Here is a 25666-nt window from a genome sequence, read left to right as displayed (position 1 = left end):
GTGTTCAGGCTAGCCATCGGGCCTTCCAGTGCTCAAACCTGTTCACTTCATCTCTGCACGTCCACTCCCTCCCCAAACCCCCATCCCTTCTCTGCCTCCAAGACTCCATCTCATCCCTGCCCCTTCCTTCATCCAACAAACCCTGAAGCCAGAGACAAGACTTGAAAACACAAATCTGATCACCCTACTCCCCTGATTCCAACACTAGCAAGGCCCTGAGAACACATATCACTGCACAGGAATTTTTGATCACAGACTTGGCAAAATGTGGACATTTACTGAAGGAATGAATGAGCCAACTAACGAAGAGGTAAGTGAATGGAACAAACATCCTGCCACTGGGAGGACACAGGATGTCAGATCAGATGATCCTTTCAACTAACCCTGACCCACGGTGTTACTAAAGCAGACCCTAGCTCCTCAAGGAGGTCCCACAATTTCCCTCAGGTCCCACACAGATGGTTGCTACTGGGAGAGGGCACTGGAGCCAGTCAAGCCTGCACACATACCACAGCAGGCAGAAATATCTGCAGCAAGCAAGGACCTCCTTCAGGAGAGATGTGAGGGCAAAATGCAGTGGCCACCATGAAAAAGTGAGGGCGTTGTGTCAGGAGCCCTGTGGCCTTGGCAAGGAGGTGAACCCCTTGGGCACTATGGCGTGAGAAAGGAAGGGTCAGAAGGACGCGGCATGAGATCCACAGTGCTGGTACTTACTAATCAATTCACTTTGGCTGCAAAGCCTTCGATGGGACAAATGTCTTTAATATCCCTGCAGTGCACTCGCCACCTCCCCTCACGCCCTTTGCCCGTCCGTCCTATGAGCCCAGACTCCCTTCCTCACTGGGGGATTTGGCTTTTAGAGGCAGCCTAAAGCAACTGTGAGGACTCCACAATACTCTTCAGATTTCAGGGGTTTAAAACAACCCTGTCAATCAAAAATATCCCCTGTCACCTGGGGGAAGGAGGAGAGCCCTTCGCTAGTGCTGAGGACGCCAAGCTTACTGCAAGCATGCTGACATGAATGTGTCTGGCCCTTTAACACATCTTCCTAACAGGTTCTGCCAGTATTACAGCTTTACCCAGAGAGGCGGGCGCTGGGTAAATTTTAGTTTGGAGCCCAGATTCCAATTGGGTCTCCTATTAGATCCCTAGATGGCACATGGCCAATTTGCCTCTTGACCTGCAGGGAAGCATAATAATGAATGATTGTCACTTTATCTGAGAAGTGCACGATCCAAAAAGTTGGGGGAAGATGTGATTTTTTTTTCCTCCTAGATTAGCTTCATTTGATATTTAAATGGCTGATAAAAAATGACTACAAGTGATGGCTTGCTTAGAGAAAGAAGAAAACAGAGCTCATCTTCCTGGATGGCTTACTGGACAGAAAGCAAACTTGAACTGCCTGTCTCACTTAATGTACTTGCTTTCTGTGCACCTGTAGTGTCCATGTCACAGTGACCAGGGGCTTCAACAAGCCAGCCAAGGGTCAGCAAGGGTAGCCTGGGTTTGTCTTACAAGCGAGATGGAGGTAGATGCCTGTGTTTCCATACAGGCCATGAGTCAAATCCCTGTGCAGTGCAATTACGTTCTTCATCTCTTGTACTGTGAGTGTGCTCCACCAATTCGGGCTTTATTTATTTATTTATTTTTGGTGCTTGGGATTAAGCCCAAGAGCACTCTTCAATTGAGCTACAACATCTAAAAAAATCTTTAGCTCCAGGTAAGAATCTGTATCGCTGAAAGTTAAAATACAGGATGTATAGTTAGAAATGAATGTTAGCTAAACATGCAGTATTTAAGACATACCAAGTATGCTTGTTTATCTGACATTCAATCTCAATTGTCGTCCTGTCTTTTTGATTTGCTAAATCTGGCAACCTATCCCCAGGACGCTCATTTCACAGTTGAAGGAACAATGGCTCAAAGAGGTCAAGTTAGCTGCTGAGATGCCACAGTTCTTGGTAGTAGAGCTGAGTTTGAGCCTCCACCTTTTCACAGGCACTCTCAATGTGTGTCTGGGAAATGAATGGACAAAGGCGAGTAGCGAGGTTCCTGCTCTGCACCCCAGCTCTGAGCCATCCTCCTCTTTGGAAGCCCAGCACACTTCCTTCTTAGTGAAGTGGCTCGCTGTACTGCCACGAGCTGCCCACATTTGGCTTGGGAAAGGGCCAGTTGCTGAAAACAGCTGGGATGGAGATGAGGCCAGCCTTCCCCAAGTGAAAACAAATCTCCCAGTGCCATGACCAGTAGGGGAGGCATCTGGATGGCACAGGCTGTTCACCCATCTCCCTGAGCTTGGGTCACAGAGGTTGACTGCCACCTGCAGCTGGGCATAGGCTATGGGCACTGGACGGGGGTCCCATCCCCGCTCTAGCTGCAGGAACTCAGGGAGCCCGCAGTGCAGCAAGGCAGATTCAGGGTACAGAGAGGGGCACAAAGCAAGGAGAGGCGAGCACCAGGGTAGCTCCAACATGTTCCCCCAAAGGCTCTTTCCCTAGCTTATTCCTCTGGCCGAGATTCCTAAGAGAAGCTGTCAGCCTTGTCTAAAATAGCATCCTGGACTGAGCCCTGTCTATCACTTAGTTCTTCCTGAAATCATATCACATTTAAAAGCTAATTTGTTTATTGCCTGTCTTTACTGTAGAACACAAGGCTCCTGAACAGGTCACCTCTGACTACTTTTGCTCTTTCAATACTGTATCCTCAGCACCTAGAATATTCAGATCAGGACTGGAAAAAAGACTAAGTGGAGGTCTCTCTAACACATACATATTTATATATACACATATAAATATATATGTACATACATACACATAATACATGTGGATATGGATACATACATATCTATGTGTGTATATGTATCTATATACAGATGTAGATACCCACATCTACTGTATATGGATTTCCAAAACACAGACCCAACTAAAATTAAATACAAGTAATGATGTATGGGAATGGGGGTACTTTCTGGAAAAACTCTTCATGAGGACCCTCTGCCACCTCTCCACATATGCTGTTCACTCTCTCTGGAATGCACAAACTATTCATCTGTCAAAATCCAGCTCAGTTCCTTTCTTCCCAAAGTTTCTGTGACCCTCTCCCCACTCACATCCTCTCAGAGAGCCTGTTGCTCCATCTCTGGTCTCCTTTCTTGACTTTTTGGTGCTTTACTTGTTGTGGTCCTGCACTATAACTTACTAAAGGACACATCTGTGGCCAGTTCTGTTTTTCAAAGAGGCAACAGTTTCTCCCATCGCACATTCTTCTTGGCAGGGGGATCTCGTAACTCCCAGGTCAGGTGTAACATTCTTCTTCATCCTTTCAATGTGGACAAAACTTATAATTGCTTTGGCCAATGATAAAAGTGACCTTGTGCCAATTAGGGATGTAAGCTTTAACTGATGTGGAAACTTCCAATTCTTGCCTCTTGGAAGCCAGTCGCTGTGTAAAAAGAGCATTTATCCTGAGGCCTTGATGCTATAAGAAGCCCACGCCACATAAAAAAGACTTGAAAAATGAGATGCAATATAGAGGGGTCCAAAAGCATTGAGTGTCAAGTGTATAAGGAAGAGAGCCATTAAGGAAATGGATTCTTCAGTCTGGACCACCCCGCTGCTCCCTGGGCATCCCAGATGAACCACCCAGCAGAGCCCTTCCTAAGCTCCCAATGCACAAAACTGACATCATAATAAAAAGGCTGCACTAAGCCCCTAAGTTTTGGGGTGGTTTACTATGCAGCAACAGCTCGTTGAAACATTTTTAAAGACAGAAACTCTATCTTATTTAACTTTTCATCCCCTAGCCTAAAACAGGGTGAGGCTCATTGCTGACGCTATAAAATTCAGCTAAGTTGAACTAGCTCATATTGAATTAAGCACTACCCAAGACAGGAGGACTGCTGCAGTAAATAAAGCTGTAATGTCCCCAGGTGAGTAGAATGTCTATGGAGACTTACAGAATAGTATATGCTGTTTTCAACTACAGACTTTTAGAGGAATAAAATAAGCTACAATTACCCTGAGTAAGTTTTAAGAATATTGCCAGTTATGACAGTCACTGCAAAAACACTGCATTAAAATACCCCATTTTTGCGCCTGGTCCCAGGAAGCCCTGCCATGTTTCCCCATTCTCTACAGAACCAGAATGGAGCTGTGACCCTATGATCTCAAGTTACTTACTGGCAAGCCAAGATCTCCATCTGTTTGCAGTGAAAACTGCACTTTTTAGTGGCTAAAATTTAATTGCAGACTCAGTTTGAAAAACCTCCTGTTGTCTCTGTTAGCAAAAGACCTGGCTGCAGGATGCCTTCCTTGGACTGCCACAAAAGGCCATTTCCTGACTGGGGTGCCTCTCATGGCCCTTAATTTCCCTTAATGGGAGGCTTTCTTCCACAGGGTCCTCTCAGTTTAGACCTTGCCCATGTGTAGACCTTCTGACTTCCCTGAAGTCAGAACCAAAAGGGTCCCCTGAGTCACCTATGTCAGCCCAGGGCAGACTCCCTATGCAGAACCCTCCCAGTGTGCTGGGCAGCAGGGTCAGAATCAGCACCAGCTCTGCTCAGCAGCCCCAGGTAGGGTCCTAACTCTACTGCTTATTGATGATGGGACTTCAGACAAGTCACTTAACCTCTCTGGTCTGTTTCCCAGTGAACAGAGTCAGTGACAGCTCGCACTTCATGAAATTGCTATGAAGATTAAATAAGATGCTGTCTTGTAAGACACTTAAAATTATGGGCAATGTTGATGAAAGAAACAGCTCCGGTTGAACAGAAGGCAGAACCCAGGAGTGATGGCTGGCTCCTCTCTCTAGCTGACCCTGCATTTTTTTCTACCCTTTTCTCTCTTAGTTACTGCCCATCACATCCCAAGACTGACTCCCAACACCTGCCCAAAGTCTGTTCAAATATGGGGGGAGACTACAATTGCAGTGAGCAATTGTGTTATTATTATTATTTTATTATGATGATGTCGTCTCCTTAGGCTCCCTGGTTTTCCTTTGGAGAATTCAGTGCCCTCCTCCACTCACTGAGGTCTGGGAGCAGCTGACCCCAGCCCCAGAGCCAGGAAGGGTCCCAACTGGCTTGGGCAGCCAGTATGGGCAACTCCTACCACTGTGGCTGGGACAGGGAGGTGCCCAATCAACACTGGGTCAGAACCATGAGCACCAGGACATAAGAATTCATGGGGAAACTGGGCAAGGAATGCTCCCCTCTCCCCCCACCCACACATACAAACACCAAGACACAAGGAAGTTGGGTCTGGGTGAAGAGGGTAAAGTTGATCCCACACTTGGAGGAAGGTACGGCTGAAAGGACAGGGTGCTCCCCATCCCTCTTTGCCTTACTTGGTCAATGTTGACACTCCCTGGGCAGCCAGTGAGGTTGAGGCAGTGGCATACTCATTCTCTGCTGGACCCCTAGATATTGGCACAAAACCTGCCCTCAGAGAAGTGCTTCGTAAGTATCTAGGGCCATGGATGAGAGGACAGAAGTGCCCCAGGCCTCAGTGGAGAGCCACAATCACTCAGTCCCGTCCTCACCTGTGGCTTGGTGTGGCCCAGTCACTGTAGGTGTCTGAGTCTGGTGAGGGCTGACCACAGCCTTGGCTTCTTTGCCCACAGTCCAATGACCAGGTTTAGAGTTCCTGTCCACCCTCCTCCAGCCTGTTCACAACCTCCATTACAGATGATGTCAGCCCGACCTGAATGAGTCTGTACAGTCTCAAGATCACCAACTGTATCAGGTTCACTTGTGTCCATCCCTCCAGCACCCGGCCCGGCCAAAGAGAGGCACTTGGCATGGCCTTTCTGCTTCTCTCCAGCAAATGTCTGGCCTTCATAAACATTTGACACATCTTTTGAAAAGACCCTTGGGGATGTGCAGATTGTAAGTGACATAGCCTAGAAAGGGGCTGCCTCCTGGGAGGCTCAAGTGGTAGAGCACCTGCCTAGCAAGTACTTGAATTTCCATGGATTTTTTTTTTCCATCCTGGAGTTTGAACTCAGGGCCTCACACTTGCAAAGCATTTTGCTCTGGTTATTTTGGAGATGGGGTCTTGCGAACTGTTTTCTGGGGCTGGTCTTGAACCATGATCCTCCCGATCTCTACCTACCAAGTAGCTAGGATTACAGGCGTGAGCCACTGGCACCTGGCTCCTTATGCATTCTTGGGTCCAAGAAAACAGCCATTGCCTTCAACATGAAAATTATCAGCTCTGAAACGTGCAAAGAAAACTGAAACCATAATCAATAATTATAATTAAGTGGCTGAAACACTTAATTAATTAATAATTAATTAGTGTAATGTCAACCTTATGAATTCTTGACTTCAATATTCATAATCTTTTTATTTTGTTTGGGAAATAAAGACTACTTAGATTTTTCTCATTCACAAGAATTCCTGAGGGCACATGACAAGGAAAGAGAAATCAACACACCTTCCCATAAAATAAATATCACACACACACACACACACACACACAGAGCAAAATAATTCCAAAAGTAAACCATTACACATGTTTTGGCCACACATATAAATATTTTATTTGCGTGTTTGTGTGTGGTATGTGATGAAGCCTCCAGAGAGAAGTGGGCTGGAGTCTTTGAGGACATTTGCCTATGTGACAGTCAGCAAGTCCTTATTAAAAATAAAACAAAATGAAACAAAACTGTTTCTGGACCTGGTCCAGTTCACCCTTTCTTAGGGATCCCCCGCTCCCAGGAGGTCGCCCTATGGATGCCGAACTTAGTGTGGACACCCAAGTAGCACAGCGCACTGCAGTCCACAACTCCTGTACTCAAGCCAAGCGATTCTGCTGCCTCAGCCTCCCAAGTAGCTAGGACTATAGGCATGCACCACTGCGCCTGGCCAAAAAAAAAATTGTTTCATTATGATATTTATGACATGCATATGAAGTACTTTGATCAATTTCACCTCATCTATTATTACTCTTTCTTAACCACCCTGCCTACTCCTCCTGCTTTTTAAATGTTGGATGGGTTTCATTTGGCTATTTTCATACATACGCTCTACAAACCATAGCTCTCAAAACTTGACCCAAACTCAGAAGCTACAACAAATGTCCAGTTTCTGACAATTCTGCTCAGCTAATATGGGCACACACCCCTGTAACACACATGTATGCACATGCAGAAACGTGCGTGCACACAGGCTGCCCGTGTACTGGGTAATAAACACTTCCCATCGCCTCACCGAAATGAAAGCATACAGGTGCCTGCCTTGATATGAAGACACAATTAACAACATCCTCCACTTTTTCTGGAAACTCCTTTTACTTTAAGGAAAACACAGGCATGATTGAGATCCACAACAGAGACCCTGTAAATGGACTCCATAAGGATTTTGGGGTGTGATCATCCTTTCAATGGAAAACTTTGGCCAAAGTGAAAACAAAAGGTAGGAACACTGTCTAGAACATGTCTTCCCTCTGGGCAGACCACCCATCTTTCCAACACCCAGTGCAGCTTGGGGACCTCTTTGTGTGAGAACAGAATGGATTTTATAGCTGAGCCAAGGCACCCTGGGATCCGTGAGCCTCTGCTCTGAGTTTCCCTTCAGGAAAAGTTTGATCAGGGTGGGTCACAATTCCTCAGAAAGACCCATGGTGGGAAGGCGCAGGTAGCTCTGGATGGTGACATGCTCTTTTGAGCCAGTGGGAAACTAGCCAAGGGCCTTCTGCATCTGCAGAACCCAATAAAAACTCGATGGTCTAGAAGCTACCTCTCCTCCCCTTTCTGAATGGACATGCCAGGACTTCCTGACCATCAAACGGCAGCATCCAGGACCCAAACCACAATATTCTGGGAGGTTCATGGGGAACTCTTGGCCTCTCACAGCTGAGGGTGGAAAGTTGTGGTCAGGGAGGACTTCAGATGCCACTGGGACCATAGAGGCTCCAAAGAAAGTCAGAGAACCTCCACTCACGCAATGGTTGGTGGCCCCAAAGGCTGAGGCAACCTGCATGTCCTGACCAGTCTGCAGATGGGGTCCTTGGGAGATTTCCCCACCTTGGGGTATTCAGCCAGGGTCTCAAAGCATCTGAGCCCCAACAATGTGCAAAGGGTGTTACTGGGAAGTTTAGGTGCCAACAGATGCCCAGGTGACCACTTATAGTAACTGTGGGCAAGAGACTTCATGTCTCCAACCCTCAACTTCCTCCAGTAGGAGTAAGGATATTTAGTGGCTACTCCATAGGGCTGTTAGGAATGTGTTGACGTACTGGGGATTGAACTCAGTGCTTGGTAGGCAAGCACTCTATCACTTGAACCAACAAGCATCCAGTCGTTTAGCTTTTAGTTTGTTTTTCAGATAGGGTCTCGTGCTTTTGTCTGTCATGACCTTGAATTGCGATCCTCCTGACTCTGCATCCTAAGTAAATGGGACCACAGGCAATGAATGCACCCCCAGGGCAGCCCTCTTATGAATAGTAATAGAAATAATTGATAGAACTATACACTGTGCAAGTCTAAAGAATTAATAATAATAAAGTTCTGTGGGGTTCAAAATTATAGTCAGCAGTAGGCCTATAAATATTATCATTGCCTCCTTTCTCCCAGCAGCCCCTTGTTTCAGTCCACTCAATTGGCAGGTGCGTTTGGTCTCTAGGGAAGGAGGAAAAAGGAGCAGGTGTGAATCGGTCAATAGTAACATTAAGTCAAAGCAGCTCAGATAAAGTATTTGAATCAATACTTGTCACACTGTTCTGGAAGAGATGGTTCTCGTCTTTCCAATCACAAAACCGGAGTAGATATTGGTGGACTGTGCCCTTCCTAGCTGGCCAGAGCCCAGTGCTCAGCAGATGCTGACCTATTTCCCCAATGAACATGACCACAAACAATGACTCCTTGGACGGTGGTTGCTTTCTTTACAATGCCACACAGGCAATCTGATGAAATCTATTGACTGTCGGCTGACTGGCTGACTTCCCCCACCTTCACAGAACTGACTGGCAGCTGTAGCTCTGTATCTAGGGTCATCAAAGCATTTATGTTTCCTATATGCCATGTGGCACCTTGCCATGAACTGGCATGGTTGACAGCAGAGGTTGGTGTTGACTGGCCAGAAGGAGAAGGTTGGGCCCCAGCTCCTGTTGCATGGCCTTGAACAAGTCCTCAGGTGTGTGACAGAACCAATAACACTGTTCTCGTTGGTGGTATTGCAGGGATTAAATGACATAATACTGGGACAGTCCTCTGTAGAACCCAGCAGGTGGCTGACTTCAATAAATAGAACTACATTGATCAGAGCTCTCAATCCAACCTTGTTTCTTTTGTTTAGGACTCAGTGCACCACGGAGACATGGAACTGGGGACTGAGAAAGCTCAGCTGGGGAGGGGAGACCACCACCTCTAACATTTAGGATCTTCCATTGCAGTTGTGTGACCTGCAAGCCCACTGACCCCCCCACCCCAATTCTCATGGTGTCTGGCATGCAGACTCCATCTGATGCCCAGACTGGAGGAGCAGGGCTGCACCAGAACTGGGGCGGCTTCTTGCAGCTCCAAGACCCCAGAGTCCAGGTTTTCCACTTTGAATTAGGGTGAGACGTGTCTCACAGGCAAAAGTGGGTACAAAGAAATGAGGACTCATTTCTTTTTCCTTTTGCTCTTCAAAGAGAAGCAAGCTTTGAAAAGGTGAGTTTTTCAGGGCTGAGAAATCAGAACTACTGAGGCAGATTCTCTGGCAGACAGCCTGTGGTAGCAAAGGGCTCTTGGTTTGCCCATTAGTGAGGATCTGCTCATACATGGGTCATTTCACAGGCTACCAAGGTTTCCTCAGCAGCCATCGATGTATTAGGAAGACAGCAGTGAATAAAACAAATAAATGTCCCTGCTTTGTGAAGCGTGCACTCTATAGCCTTATTCATTCCTTGAACAAATACGGTTGAGTACCTACTGTGTACCACATGCTGTATTAGTGTCAGAAAGATGGCTCAGAAAGATCACCAGGTTGGTAACTGTGCAATATAACCTGAGCACTGTGATGGAGGTGTTAGATGCTCAGGAATGATAATTTCAACACTCTAGACACACTTGGAATGTGCTCAGCAGATACTGCACAGGAAGTACTCAGAAACACCAGATCATTTCATTTTATCCACAGAACATTCCTTTGAGGTGGACAATCTTCCAAGAGGAAACTGAGGCTCCTAGAGAATGTTCTGAAGGTGGCACAACTTGTAAAGAATTGTGCTGACATTGAACCCAGTTCTCTGGCTACCAACCCTCAACTGTAAACACCATGCCATGATCCCTCCCTTGCATTTCAGTGAGTAGGTAACATGTTACCTGAGTCACATTTTCCCAAAGCCACCATTTGCCTGCATTAGGATTTGGGAACTCAGGACTGACCTTCTCTGTTTAGCCAGAAAACTTCTTAGGACAAAAACAAATCTTCCTTGGGTACAGAGGCAAGTCAGTTCACAAATCAGACCTTTGAGAGCCATGGGTGACTGTGCAAACAGATGACAGCAAAAACTTTGCATGGGAGGCTGGGATGTGTCTGGCTGGACAGGACTATTTTTGGTTCAGAGATGTCTTTAATGGGTTTTACCTCTGTGCCCTGCAGTTGGAAAGGCCACCTGGGAAGTGAGGATGCAACCATGAGGAGGAACAAAAGGGCTTTGCATCAGGAAAAAAGCAGAATTGCAAATAATCGGGGGGAGAGGAGGGGAGAGTTGCCTCCATTTTGAAGCATTGAGTCGGTGGTAGATCCTGAATCTACCAGCTCCATTTATTTTTAGTTTATTTATTTTTTCTCCTCAGTTATTTTTTTCCCTCTTCCATCCCTTTCAGGTCCTAAAGCTCTTCCAAGGTTCTGAGCACAGAACCCCCTTTCTCTCCCCTCCCCAAAGCCACCTGGCCCAGCTGCTTCTCTGAGCTTCCCCCAGTGCTGTCCTGGCTTGTGTCACTAGCCATAGCCAATGCACAGCCTCCCGAGGGATCCCAGCTCTGGGGCAGCCTGACCTTCCTGGATGTGAGAACAGGAAGGACAAACTCGCTATCCAGGCCGGCACTTGTCAAACTCTACATCTGGTGGACAGGCCTGGTAACACAGGTCACAGGGGATCAAGTCTGGCAACGGGTTTCAAAGGTGGGGTGGGAGGTCTCCCTGCCTTACTGCACAGAGCTCCCTAAGGCACTGTATGGAGCCCTAGGATAGAGAGAGCCCCAAGAGCAAATGCTGACTTGTCGGGTGCCCCCAGCGTCTAGATGACACCTGAGGACTTTCCTCTGTCCCCTTGGGAAATATCCGAGTACCTCTGGTCCATATGGTCCACATGACTCCTACTTAGCACATTTTCTCTGCTTCTTCATGGAGCCAGAAGTGCTGTCTGCAAGGGCTGCAACCAGAAATGCTCCCACAATGTGGGAGCCACTTCACTTTGCCACCTGCCACCTGCCACCATGGGCCACTTCCTCCTCCTAATGCACAGCCCTCTGGTGACTTGCAGGACATTTGGGCTTCTCCCTGGCTGCTCCCACCCAGCCTCCTTTGCAGCTTCCTCCTCTCCTTCCTGACTGGAGGAAGCACCTGTCCTCTGTCACCCCTGTCTTCAACTCCTATTTCAACCTCCCAGCTGTCCTCTCTCCCAAACACCAGCCATGACTAGCTAGCTGTCTAAAAGCCCCTCCATGGAGCATGCCTGCCCTGGACTCCAATCTTCCTGCCACTTCCAGACTTTCCCTGTCCATATCATTTGATGGCAACCTCAACCTTCCAGGTCAGAGAAAAATTTTCTCACATCATTTGTGATCCCCCACTTTCCCTCAACCTCATCCTGTTCCCCCAGGTCTCACACCAGTGCCTCCAAACAAGCCTTTGGCTCAACCATTTAGGGAAGGCCAGAAGCCCACCTCTTCTCAGCCCCACCCCACTGTTCCACCCCAGTCTAGGCCACCCACCCTCTGCAGCCTGGACCTCATAGGAGCCTCCACACAAGGCTCTTCTGCCCTCACCCTGGCTCCTCTCAACTCTAGTCTTCAACCAACAGTCAATTACAAGGTCTGCCTTGTAATTGACTGTGGTGCATCCTTACTCACCACCCTGCAATGGCTTCCGCTTCACTAAGAATAAAAGGCAAAGTCTATAGTTGCCTATGAGGACCTACCCAACCTGACTTCCCAGCATTCCTGCTTTCACCTCCTCACCTGCTTGACTCACTCACATTTCTCCACCACAATGGCTTCTTTGCTCTTCCTGCCTCAGGGCCTTTGCTTAGGCTGTTCCCCTAGTTATCAACACACCAAATTCCCTCAACTCCTTCACCTCTGCACCAGCATGACCTTCTCAGTAAGGCCACCCTGACCACACTGTAATTAAAATCCACCACCCCCAGCACCCCTGAGCCCCTTTATTTTTTCTATGGTGGCATCACCTTCTAAGACCCTCTATCATTTATTGATTATTATTTAGGGTCTCCCCAAGCTAAATGTAAGTTTTGTGAAAGCAGCAATTTTTGTCTGCGATGCTAAGAATCTAGAACCTGCTAGTCTATAGTCGGCTCTCAATAAATATTTGTTGGAGAAGTGATTGAATGGCTAAGTTACAGGACTAGGAAAACTCTCCTACCAAATGACTCCTCAAAACAATCCTGAGAAGAATGTGTACTCATGATTTCCATGTTCACATGAGGAAACAAGTCCAGCGAAGTTAAGATATTTGCCTGTTGTAACACAGCTTGTTCCAGTCTGGGCCTCATCCTCTTCTGTTGAGTGTGCCCACATGAGTGCAAGGTCTCCCAAGCCCAGACCCCTCAAAGCTATCTGCTGCTTCCCAGTCTGCTGGCGACTAGGTTTGCAGGTACGTTGGCAAGCCCCTTACTTTTTCTCCAGGAACACAGGACTTCCCACCTTGTTCTAGTCTCTGGCCCCAGGAGGCTCGTGCAGAACATAGGAGGGGCAGAGACAGGCTGCCCACCCCTGCCTTCTGTGTGCACACCCATCACCAGGACCCAGTGTTCTGTAAGGACTGAGGAAGAGGTGAGGCAGCAGGGAGGGGCTAGAGACCCTGGTAAATCCACCATCAACAAACTCTTTTTCAGGAGCTAGGAATGGAAGCCAGGATCCCAGGCCATGCTAGGCAAGGGCTCCCCCACAGAGCCACCCCCCCAGCAGCTTAAGTGAGGCCTGTGTCCAGGCTCCAGCTGGCATAGCTGCAGCAGCAAACTCACCTCCAGCTCCTCTCTTAGACTCTGAATTGTGCACCTGCTCTGATGGCTCTTTTTGCACAGGCTACAGGGGAGCTCAGATACAGCAAATCTGTAGCCCAGCCCCAGGAAGGTCAGCAGCCATCAGGACCTGGACACGTATCACGACACAGCATGGCAAGTAATGAGTAGGCTGCCCCTTTCCCCTCTCACCCTTAAGTGTGCTCAGACTTTGAGATTTGATGGCCTGGGTTCTGCTCCATTTTTTTGTGTTGGGGCCAGACGTTGGATATCTCCACAGTTGACAGGGAATGTGACACTCTGTGTGACTCTTGGTCACTATCCTCACCAGATTTCTCTCTGACATCCCATATTCCCTTGGTACAGTATGGTGGTTAGGAACCAGGCCAAAACACAGGGGCTGAATCCCAGCTCTGCATCTTACTCATACCCTAGAGAGGACTTTGTGCAAGCCACCCACCTGTCTGGCCCTCAGCATCCTCATCAGCAAAGCAGAGATAATAATTTCTGTCCTAGAGTGACTGAGTCTCCCCAAGATGGAAGCCCAGTGCCACAGCGTGGTAAACACCCCTAGATGTCAGCTTCCATGCCTGCTGCCTGCTGGGTATCACATTTGCCAAAGCAAAGCCTGGCTTCATTTGACACCTGTGACTCTAGGAACTCCCGAACCTGGGGTTCCCCTCCTACAGAGGGAGCTGAGGTTCAGAGAGGCCAGGAGCACAGTCACCTCTCAGCCCTGAGCTGGGAGGCCTTTCTGCTCAGAGGTAGGAGAATCAGGAGGCGTCCGTCTCCCGCCCCCACCACCACCTCCGGTTTGCAGTCAGATTTGAATTTGATTCTGCACTTAGCACACCCGGTCTTCACAGGCTCAGCCACCATCTAATAAGTCCTTAGCACGCTTCTGTGCTAGCATTCATTTTACTGTGAGCTGGAGAGCAAAACCCAAGATGGACAGCAGGACTGAGAATTCATCCCCAAACTGACAACAAGGCAGCTCTGCTTCCCAGGGTATCTGGATTGGAAGAGACAGCACATAACTGTGGATGAAAGGTGGGCTGAGAATCCAGAAACCTGGGATACTGGCTCCAGCTCTGCCATGTGACCCTGGCCAAGGCAGTGTGTCACTCTGAGCCTCAGTTTCCCCATCGGTAAAACGTGAGACTTGAACTGGGTGCTCCTGGGATGAGGTGAGTGAAAAGTAGAATTTGAAGTCCTTGGGATGTGAGTTCCAAAGTCCTACTCTGCTACTGATTGTCTTAGCAACTCTGGGCCCATGACTAAAAGTCTTCAAGCCTCTGGTTCTTCTTGTGTAAGATGGGGTGATCGCACCTAACTGGTCTTCCCCCCGTTCACCCCTTCTTTCCAGTCTGCTCTCTGCGCTAAAGTCAATGTGAGCTTTTTTAGAACACATAGTCTAATAGTCTCTCCCTCCTAAAAGCTTTCAAACGTTCTCCAGTACCCCTGGAAAAGACAGACTTAGCCTGGCAGATGCTTGGTCTGACCTCTACCTCACTCCCTTCTCCCATTCTAGCCATACAGGTCCCACAACGTTCCACTCTGCCACAGGCCCTTTGCATATGCTATTTGCATTCATGGAATAGTCTTCCTATCTTTCCCATCAAACTGGCCAGGCTCCAGCCTCACTCATCCTTCAGGGAATCTCTCCATGCTGCCAACCACAAGAGGCACAGGGAAGACTCTCACAGCCCACTGCACCTCTCCTACAAAGCCAGCCACTGGTGCAGGGCCTCGGCTAATGAGGCTGCACAGTGGTCTGAGGGATAGCCGAGTAGTGAGTCATGGGGCAGCCGGGGAAGGAGAAGTGGGCAGGAGTTAAAGTCTTGAATCCACATGAGCGCAGGAGCAATTGTCAACTTGACCATCAGCACCAACACAAGCTGCACCCTACAATCCGCAAGCCCTGGGGCAGCTCGAGCGGCCTTTTGGTTCTTCCTAGAGATTCCTCCGATCCAGATATAGCAGTTCAGAGCCCAGGCTCTGAGCCCAGTTCCCAGCCCTACCACTTAGAACAGGTGGCATCTCAAACCAGTGGCTGAGCTTTTCTGAGCCTCAGTTTCCTCCTCAGGAAAATGGTGATCAGAAACACCCGAGTCACAAGAACAGAGTGGAGATAAAATGAGGTCATAGAAGTGAGGCCTAGCATGGTACCCGGACAAGCCATCTACAGTTTCCCTTGTGGTTAAAATGCAGGGGAGGGCTGAGGAGAAAAGACAGGCGTGTGCAGTTTTCCTGGAGCTCCCTTGCTTTTGGCTTCCTACTTGATCCATGCCTGGGAGAGTCACATCTATTCGCTGTGAATCCACCACTCTTCCAGCCCAGGATGGAGAGATTGGTGACAATAAGGACAACAGGTAGCACTTATTAAGGACAGCCTATGGATGAGATACTGAAATACTGGATTAAGTACTTCGCATCCATGATTTCTCTTTGATCCTCACAAATATTCTGGGAAAAAGTCCAGAGCCATTCAAACAAATTGGAATCTAGCCCAACAAATGGCAGACCAGGTCACCTTAGGCAAATTCGCTAAATTTCTTTCCCTTGAATTCCTAGCCTGTTAGCTGGGGCTAATAATAGCATCTGCTCCCAGGTATTGAGGTGGCTGGCTCTCTACTGTAGTGTAGAGTGGGGGAGGGGGAGTTTCACTGCCCTGCCAGAGCCCAAGGCTCCCAGCCTCTTTGTATCTAGCTGAAGCCATGGGACAGTTCTGGTCATTGCAATGAAGAAGGAATTGCTGCACCCACATTTAGGATCGACCCATAAAAAGTTCCCATATGATCCTCCATACTGTCCGTCATCCCCAGCCAGAGAAGTTTCTGGGGGTCTCATGTTCCAGTTGGTGCACCCATTGTCGGCTTCCATGGACAGAGCAGAGCACTTCCTTACCTCACCATCAAGCCAGACTCAACACAAAGGAGAAAATGACTTTTCTTGTCTTTAAGATGTTGGGATTTATCTGATCCCTCAGCTAGCACTACCCTAATTAAGAAAGAAGTTGGTACCGGAAGTGGGGTGCTTAAGAGACATGACTTTGACTTAGAAGTCACCCACTGGGTTATGCTATCAGTGATTGGAAAATGGAGGTTTGCAGTGGTAAAATATTCAGTTTAACTGTCATTGATGATGACTTACAAGGCAGAACTCATGCCTAATGAGCCACAGGCTCTAGAGGAAGAGATCGGAATCAGCAAACAGAGTTTGCTGATTGGTCCTGGCTGAGGTTAGCAGGTAGTTCAGGCAAGTCAAAATAGAAAGAACAGAAGAGAGATGAAAAAAGGCAATTACCTCTAGCCCCCAAACAATAAAATATTAAGAAGACTTTTAAGTGAGCTAAGCATCAGCTTAAGAATATAACCTCCCGCATATACCCGAGGGTCTCAAAGCAGCTGCCGAGAGAGAGCGTGGTACCAGGGTAAGAAAGCAAAGAGTGACCCAGGCTTGAGACTTAGGCCTAGGAAATAACTGTAAGTGTGGCTGCTGGCATCCCCGGCACCTACTGTGGTCTGGGTATGATTCAATGTGATGAAAAGCTTGGTCCCCACGATAACAATATTGGGAGGCGGGGTCTAGTGGGAGGGCTTTAGGTCATTGGAGGTGTGCCCTCAGAAGGCAGTCCTCCCAAGAGTGCTGTTAGGAGAGCCTGAGTTTGGCCCTACCCAGCTCTCAGTGCTTCCTGATTTAAGAGATGACCACTCACTCCAACAGGCACCACTAGCATTGCCAGCGGCTATTCACCAAGGGCCCTCACCCAAACTGAGCCAATGCAGGCACGATGCCCTTGAACCTAACTTTATAAAGTTAGCTGACTCAGGTATGTCATTATAGTGGTGCAAAGCTGACTAATACAATATAGTGCAGAGATGAAAATTCTATTAAATTGTTGAGGGAATTGCACTGGCAAAATCTATAAGCCTGGAGTTTTAAAGTCTTTTAGTGTTACAGCATTAAAATAATCCTTGGGTGTCTGTAAGTTCAAGGGCAAGAACTATCTTATAAAGAGAGCCCCAAGGAGGCCATACCCTCAAGATCCACTTCAGGTTCAGCCTGGAAGAACAACAGACAAAGAAAATCTCCCAGTGGGCAGAACTCGGTGTGTGGAGAACAATGAACCAGGAAATTTTTCCCAGATTGCAGAATGAGGGCCTAAGCCAGGAATTTCACCCATTGCCTGGGTGCCAAAGACCAGCACCCACTGTGGGTCTTCCACTATTCTTCCCCAAATGGAGTTCACGGTGATATCCCACCTGTACCAGCATGGTAGGCAGATGCAGAGTGGCAGATAAAATGTCTCTTTTAGCTTCGGGTCCTCAAGGCCACGAGGAGCCACGCACAGTATCATGGATGGGACTGAGAACCATCCAAAAATCCTGTACTTTTCATCTGGAGCAGTGACCAGAGAGAACATGGCCTTAGGACAAAAGGAAGGATGAAAGGAAGGGTGCACACAGATATTTGGTGGCCAAGGGCCAGGGAGACATCTGACCAATGACAGACACAGCTTAGCCAGTAACACCTGTCTTCAGATACTTTGCAATTTCATGCTTCCTTTAGGGCTGGCTAGATGAAGGTCCAAGGAAGATGCTGAAGATACAGGAAGTGTAACTCCCCATCAACCAGTCTTGGTACCTAAGGACCCTCCCACCTCCACCCACTCACCCCTCTCCCGACCATAGTTGTTTAAGACCTTCTATCGTGGTAAGATAGTGAGATTTGGGGACTGTCTTTATACTAGCTGATGGCACTGTGACAATCACACATGAAGCACTCTATAACAGTGTCCAGCACATAATAAGCTATGTGAGCATAGCTATTATTGTTACAATACCCATTTTACAGATGGGGAAACTGCAGCTTACAGGTATACTTGACCCCAGAGTCAATTACTGTTTTCTATTTACCTTTCAGCAGATGATAATCAGACCCATTTTACAGGTGTTTGTTGTCTGGCTCAAAGTCATAAACAATAGCCAACTTAGAATTCAACGCCCTCCTCCTATTCCAAGGCCATCAGCACCCCGCCCTTGACCTCAAGTCTCCATGTTGGTTCCTCATTGTTTTATTGGGTCATTATTTTTTATCTTATCTTTCAGGAAACACCCAACTTAAACGACCCAGCAGGGATCTGACAACTGCACAGAAAACCCTCCACTGACCCAAATTCAAAGTTTTAATTTACACAGAGCCAGTTAATTAAAAAACGTCTTCTGTGACCAAAGATGCCGCTCAGCCTGGCTCACAAGGTGGCTTTTGCTGTTCCCCAGAAGAAGCTGAGTTCCTTGAGTGATATTTTTGCCCAGCACCGTGACGCTGCACCATAGAAAGGATATGAGCAGCCCAGCTACAGGAAAACTGCTGAGCAAGCATTTGGTGCAGAACTGAGCCCACTGGCAACAGAAAAGCAGAGGACCTGCAAACCGACCTGTGGCTCTAGCAGCCCTGGCAAGGCAGCACTCGTGTTAGTTAATGTTTCTGAAGTCGTCAGGGATCTGAAATGCAAAAGACTGTTCAAAATCCCTGAAATATGGCTATTACCACAGAAGATTCTGTTTCTTAAGGAAGCCATTGTTACGGAGTGCCTACTACATAGATTTACTTCTATGTCTCCCAGTGTGGCAGGTTTGGGTTTTCTTTTTTCTTTTTTTTTTTTTTTTGCCATGCTGGGACTTGGACTCAGAGCCTTGAGCCATTCTACCAGCCCTTTTTTCAAGATTGGGTCTTGAGAACTATTTGCCCTAGCTGGCTTTGAACCTTGATCCTCCTGAGTAGCTAGGATTACAGGCATGGGCTACTGGAGCCCCGCTGTGTCTTTTTTATTTTTCTTAACGGAATTTCATTGTACTGATGAGAAAACCAAGTTCATCAAAATGAAATCAGCTGCTAGAAAGTAGCAGAGATGAGGATTGAGGCTCCAGCTTTCCAACTGTAAAGTCTACTCCTTTCACACCTCCTTTAGGCTTCCCCCCATGCTCTTCCTGCCTTTAAAACAAAATTTCATTCAAGAATCCCTGTGTTTCACCGATCCCTTGGGCATGTCTTTTGTCCTGGAGTGTACCTCACAATGCAGAGAAGTGCACAAATCTGGGAGAAGTTTGAGGGGTTTTCTTTTGTTGTTTTGGTGGTACTGAGGTTGGAACTCAGGGCCTCACACTTGCTAGGCATGCACTCTGATGGGAGAAGTTTTGACAAATATGTACACCTCCGGCCACACCCCAATCAGCATAAGGGGCATTTCCACCTCCCCGGAAAGTTTCCTGATGCCTCTTCACTAAACATACCTTTTAAATTAAAATAAAATAAGCTACTTCCCTTTGACCCAAACAACCTTTATGACTTGGCCATGGCATTATATCCATGGGGTCAATCCCTGAGGAGGGTACCCTGAGCTCTTTGGTATTGACAATCTCAAAAAGGGAGGCCCAGTTAAAATTCTGTGAACTGCTGGCTCCACCCACATTGAGCATCTGTGGATATGTGAATCAGGGTGTGATAGAGACGAGAAATACTACTAAGGCCTGATTCTCATCACAACTGCTCTCAGCATTTTTGTCCCTACCATGTGTCAGGCACCAGACTGACATTCTTACAACACACAACCTCATTTAATCCTCATAATTATTACCTTCATTTTACAGCTTTTGTCTGTAACTGGGTCTCAGAGAGGCTAGGTAACATACATAAGAACACACAGCTAGAAAATGGAAAGAGGTCTGGCTTCAGAGGCTGTTCCTCTTAACAATTGAGGCTGGTGGGTAAATTTTAAATCCCAAAGGTTGAATGGACTGGTTATATTCATTCAACAAACAGTAGAAAAGAGCTACAAAGTGGTAGGTGCTCAGGAGGAGGGTAATAGACAAGAAGACACAGGAAGAACAGGAGTGGGATAGAGGTTGCATCCAGGAAGTCCTCCGAGGGATGCTGGGAAGGTCATCCTGAGTCAAGTCTTTAAGGCTGAGTGGGAACTGGCCAGCTCTGGAGGATTTTAAGGTACAATTGATTGCTTATTTAACTTTAGTGAAATCAACCAAGTCAAATGTTCAGAACCTCACAGGAACTCAAAGCAAGCAAAACACCCCAGGTCTGAAGGATTTGCCTGTGATTTCTGATAGCCAAAGAACTCTTTTATTTTCTGAGCCCAGTTCGATGGGACTAGTTTTGTGATTCTTGTGGGGGGGAGGGGTAGCACTCAGCAGTAGCAAATGAGAAAGATATGAACAGTTGTACACACAGAACGAACAAAGAAGGGTCAGCCCATGTAGAAAGGCACCAAAAAGCAATAGCTTCTTTGAGCACATCATTGGGTTAAATAGAGTACAACAGCTTGCTCAACTCAACAGACATCTAATAAGCTCCAACTGTGTACTAGGCCCTCTCTTCAGCTAGACAGAGAATTAAAAACATACACAATGCAGTACTGCCCAGTTCAGTTTAGTAGAAACGAAATCATAGAAATTAGGACAAAAAGAATGTCAGGTTGTACAGGGTCTCTGTTCAACTGTGTAGATAATGAAGGGTGGCCAGACGGCAGGGAACTCAGCTGTCACTAGAGTCTGAGAGATAGTGCTTAAGAGTGTGGGCCCTGCAGGGCGAGGTGGCACAGGCCTATAGTCCTAGCTACTTGGAGGTAGAGGTAGGAGGACCATGATCCAAGGCCAGCCTGGGCAAAAGCATGACACCCTGCCTGAAAAACTAAAAAAGCAGGACTGGGGGCATGGCTCAAGTGGTAGAGCACTTGCCTACAAGTGCAAGGCCCTGAGTTCAAACCCCAGTACCACCAATAAAAAAGTGTGAGCCCTGCAGCCAGACTGTCTGCATTCAATAAGCAATACACTTAACTTCCCTTTGCCTCAGTTTATTCTTCTGTATAGAGGGATTCAGTAGTACCTTTTCAAAAGAACATTGAAGATGAAATCCATCAATAAACAGACTAAGGCTGGACACGTATTGGCTGTCTTTACCTCTTACCCAGTGCTCCCTCAGAAACTGCTCAATAAATATTGACCAACAAATGAATTCACAAATGAATAAATAAGTGTTGCTACTGAGTTAAAGGGAGAAATCTATTCTGACAGGTGTGCTTTCCTGAATAAGGCTTGCAGCTCAGAACGATTGCCATGCAAAACAGTCTAGGAAATAGCTGAACGTTTCATGTATGCTGGGATGGCTAAGTCATTACTCACTCATTCCTCTGCTCTTCTTCATACATGTCCTGCCATGTGAACAAGCCCAAAGAGGCCAGATGAAGAGATCACCATGAATTATAGCACTGTCTCCTGCCAAAGAGGGCTGAATCCAGGGCCCCCAAAATTTCTGTGGTGTGGGAAACTAACTTTGTGATGGCTGCAAGTCCCAACCGCCACATTCACCCTGCCCAAAACCAAACTCTGTGTTCTTCCCTTTCCTTAAATTATCCTTACTCCAAAAAAGATAAACACAAACACTGTCATTAAAAGATGTGAAGGATCATAAAAGTTAAATCTGTTTGAAAGAGAAAAAGGCTACTAACAGAGTTACAAAAGGACCTGGTGTGTGTTATATATTTCGAGCCCCTTGTTTTGCCCCTGAGGGAACAGTCGCAATTTAAGAAAACGGCATGTGATTGAGCAGGACGCCCAGATTCGCAGAACAAAGCTCCTGAGGAAAATGCAGATCCCTCAAAACCGAGGGAGAAAAAAAGAGGAGATCCCAGCCCCAGGAGGAAGGTAAGGAGTCTGTGAAGGAGTGGTACAGAGGTAAGGGGGACACTGGGAGCCGGGCGCTAATGGGAAGAAAATTAAGCCCATCTGGGCTTTTTGGTGGTGAGCAAGCTTCCAAACAAAGAATAATCCACTCCAAAGCTCCTGGGTTTTGCAGGTGAACCGCCCCTCCCAAGCCGCTTCTGAAGAAGCACATACAAACCCCAAGGTCTTCTTCCCAGATGTTTCCAGATGTCGTGTGTGTGTGTGTGTGTGTGTGTGCGCGCGCGTGTGTGTGTGTGTGTGTGTATGTGTGTCCTCACTGATATCATCTCGGGGTTATGCCCTCCTTCTGCTGGCAGCAGAGGGGGAAGGGCTTTGGCAAAGAGATCCCTGAAGATCTCTGGGATCAAGACGCATGCAATATCGCCCCCCGCCCCCCCCACTCCCTTTGCTCCTTCCTTCCCCTCCCCCACCGATGATCAAATCCAGGTGAAGCTGCAGGGCGGGTTTCCAAGGGGTTTCGGCTGGAGCCGCGCTCCCCCGGCCCCTGCTCGCTCCCGCGCACACTCGCAGGGCGCTTACGCACACACCGACTCCCATGCACACACGCACACACTCGCACGCACACACTTGGCACCGCGAGAGGCCGAGCCGCGCCCGCCGCATCTTTCCTTATGGTCCCCGGGAAGCAGACAGGCAGCAACATGAATGAAATCTGCCCAGAAAGGCTGCATTTCAGCTCCGACCACGCAATCTCCGGCCAAACCGCCGAATATGTAGCAAAGTTTTATTTCGCTTCTACAGTCTCCAGTTACGCTTCTACCATTTCCTGTGGAAAATTGAAGCTTTGAAGTGTCTTAAGGCCGCGGCTCTTGCAGACTGGCAGGACCGCCAGAGCAAGCTGTCTCGAAAACAAGCGTCCCGGCCCCACCCCCTCCGCCGCCAGAACTGAGGGTTCAAACCCACCCAGCTCGGGCCTCCAAAATAGGGAGGTGCGGGGAGGGGGTTTCAGAACCCGCTGGAAACGACGCACTAAACTGACAACCCCCTCCCGAACCCCGCCCCATCTCCATCCCGCCCAGGGCCCTAGTGGCGCTCCTTCAGCCAAGTGGTGACAGATGCAGATCCCTGCCAGAGGGAACCAAGAGCGTCTAGAGCTGGGAGGTCGCAGTTGAGGGCTTTGTCCATTGCTAAGCCTCCACCAGCTGTGTGCTCTGGCCCCCAAAAAACTGCCCGGAAAAACTTGGAGCTGGGGAGTGTCGCGCTCCGCTCTTTCACCACACACACCTCTCCTGAAGGTTTCTAGGCCAAGCCAGCTCTGAATCCTTCTGACTTCGCGACCCCTGGCCCCTCCTCCCCGAGTGCACCTCCAGCGTCCCCCGAGGGCATGGGCAAGTATGAGAACTGGGTGACAGAGAGAAGAACGCACCCCTTCCGGAGTCCTAGACAGCCCAACTCATGTGCACGAGAATGTGTCATCTTAAAGATCAAAACAAACAGGGTTCTGGTAAAAGGTGGGTAATAGGCGCAAATGATCAAACCCGCTTTAAAGAAAAAAATGGTGTTGGGTTTCTGCGGTGGCAGCCACCACCCTGACGCGCACAGGGGGCGGAACCTTGCGCTCCGGGACCTGGGACCTTACCAGCCGTGTTCAGTACGAGGATCCGAACAGCAGAGTCAACCTGCGGCCTTCTAGTGATCTCCAGCCCCGCCGCACCCTCAAAGCTCAGGACTTGGCGGCTGGTGCCCCAAAAGACCCGGGAGGGGAACGCGAGGCGAACTTGCGCCAAGAGTTGGCCGAGTTGGGTTGGGAGAGAGAGGCACCGGCGCAGTCACTTACCGCTGGCATTCTTCCCGCAGATGAGGTGCTGGTAGGGCTGCAGGAGCCCCCAGATCTCCGAGTCGTTGTTGACCGTGTGCTCCAGGGTCTCCACGGTGAACTTGGGCGCCTCGTGGAGCGCGTGGTGGTGGTGGTGGTGGTTGGCGGCGGCGGCAGCGGTGGCCGGCGGGACTGCGGCGGTCGCCGGGGCTGGCGGGGCGCAACAGCTACTGCCCCCGCTGGCACTGCTGGCTGCGCTGCAGGCGCCGCCGCTCGCCGCTCCCCCTCCCGGTGCCTCCCGCTCCTTATCCGCCGCGGGGGCCGCACCGGGGCCTGAGCTGGGGCCTGGGCCGGAGCCCGGGCCGGGGCCGCTGCAGCTGCGGGGAAGCCCGGAGGCCACGACCCGCGCGTAGATGTCCCGGAAGAGGCTCTCCATACAGGCCGTCAGGTAGATGGCGGCGTGCTCGTGGATGCGCAGCGCCACGCGGCTGTCCACCATCCAGCGGTACACGCGGCCCACGGAGAAGGTGAGGCCGCAACGCGCCGACTTGCCACGGCCCAGACGGTCGCCTCCAGCGCTGCTCATGTTGTAGAGGGACAGTGCGGCCAGAGCGGCCGCGGTGCACTGAGCCGCCAGGCCCCAAGACAGCACGATCTCCATGGCGCTCTGGATCTCGTACTTGGTGCACTTGGCGAAGCGCAGGCTCAGGCGCTGCGCCTCTTTGGCGATGCGCACCAGCGCCCGGCTCACCAGCATCGATAGCTTGGCCAGCGCGTCCTTGGGCAGGCTGCCGGGGGCCGCTGGGCCTGCCCGGGGATCCCGCGAGCGCAGCAGCACCGCCTCCAGCTCCTGGAGGGTCCAGGGGACCTCGTCGAGGTCCGGCAGCAGCCGCGAGCAGTGCTGGCCAGCGCAGTCCAGCCCCTCGGAGTCTTCCACCAGGGCAGTGTTGACAGTGTCAAAGCTGTTGTGCCGGCTGTGCATGGAGTCTGCTAGAGGCGGCCAGCAGCTCCCGCCATACGGGGACGCCGGGTGCGAGTCGGAACAGCACAGAGACAAGTTGGAGGAGCGCACCGAGTCCGCCGCGCCACCATAACCCGAGTCCAGCGTCAGATCCTCCAGCGTTCTCACCACCGGCTTCTTACCTCTCCTGGCCATCACTGCGCCACTTCATGCTGCGGCCGCCGGGGAGCCGAGGGGAAGGAGCGGCGAGGAGCAATGGGCTGGCGCCGGGGGTCGCGGGGAGAGCGGGCTCCACGCCTCCTCGGCTCACTTTCCCACCAGGCGTTATCACCAAGTATTACTACTTTGGGCTGAGTCCCCGAGCCGCCGCCGCTGGAATACACAGGACAGACCCTGGAGTCATCTTCTGGAGTCCTGGCCAGAACTGGGGCGCAGTGAGAAGCGAGCCAGGCCAGGAAGGAAGCCCCTGCCAGGACTCGCCCCTTTCATCCAAAATAAAAAAGTGCCCGGCCCACTCTTCCTTAGACCCGGATGGGTGCAGAAGCCGCCGGGCACTGGCTACAGTGTCCCTAGGACCGAGATCGCCCCAGGTGCCGCCGCCGCAGCTCCGCGGGCGGGCTCCCAGCTCCCGGCTCCGGGCTGCAGCTCGCTCCGCGCCCTCCCGCCCCGCACTGAAGCACAGTAGCTGCCAAGGCGGCAGCAAAACCTGCCGAACCCCAGCGAAACCCCAGCAGCCAGCGGGGCGGGTATATGCAAAGCAGAGCCTGCGGAGAGCCAATGGAATCGGGGGATGCTAATTGCTTCGTTTTTTTTAAAATTCCTGTTCACCACGCGGCCCCGCCCCTCAGACACGCCCCCGGCCTTGACCAAAGCTGCAGCTAGTGGGGAGCAGAGGCTTAGGTATCCGGGGGCTGGTAGGAGCGCGGAGACGTGGAGGCTGCTACACTGCCGTTGTCCCTCCCTGCCCCTCTGGTTCCCGGCTTTGGAACCATTAGGTTGAGCA

General features: G+C 49.6%; 1 protein-coding gene across 4 annotated transcripts in view; it reads right to left on the bottom strand.

The window, feature by feature from the left end:
* Abtb3 (ankyrin repeat and BTB domain containing 3) overlaps positions 1-25360 on the bottom strand; it is a 262741-nt gene extending 237381 nt beyond the window's left edge. For 3 of the 4 annotated variants that reach the window (XM_020183366.2, XM_074084305.1, XM_074084306.1), the window contains exon 1: positions 23724-25359. In XM_020183366.2, the coding sequence (XP_020038955.1) occupies positions 23724-24858 (1135 nt within the window). In that variant the 5' untranslated portion in view covers positions 24859-25359. Of the gene's footprint in view, positions 1-23723 lie in introns of all 4 variants that reach the window. The other variant, XM_020183367.2, reaches the window with a different exon arrangement.
* Positions 25361-25666: the final 306 nt, after the last annotated feature.

The sequence above is a fragment of the Castor canadensis genome, chromosome 8 (assembly GCF_047511655.1).
Source record: "Castor canadensis chromosome 8, mCasCan1.hap1v2, whole genome shotgun sequence".
Taxonomy (NCBI): Eukaryota; Metazoa; Chordata; class Mammalia; order Rodentia; family Castoridae; genus Castor; species Castor canadensis.
This window is presented reverse-complemented; position numbering and strand designations above follow the sequence as displayed.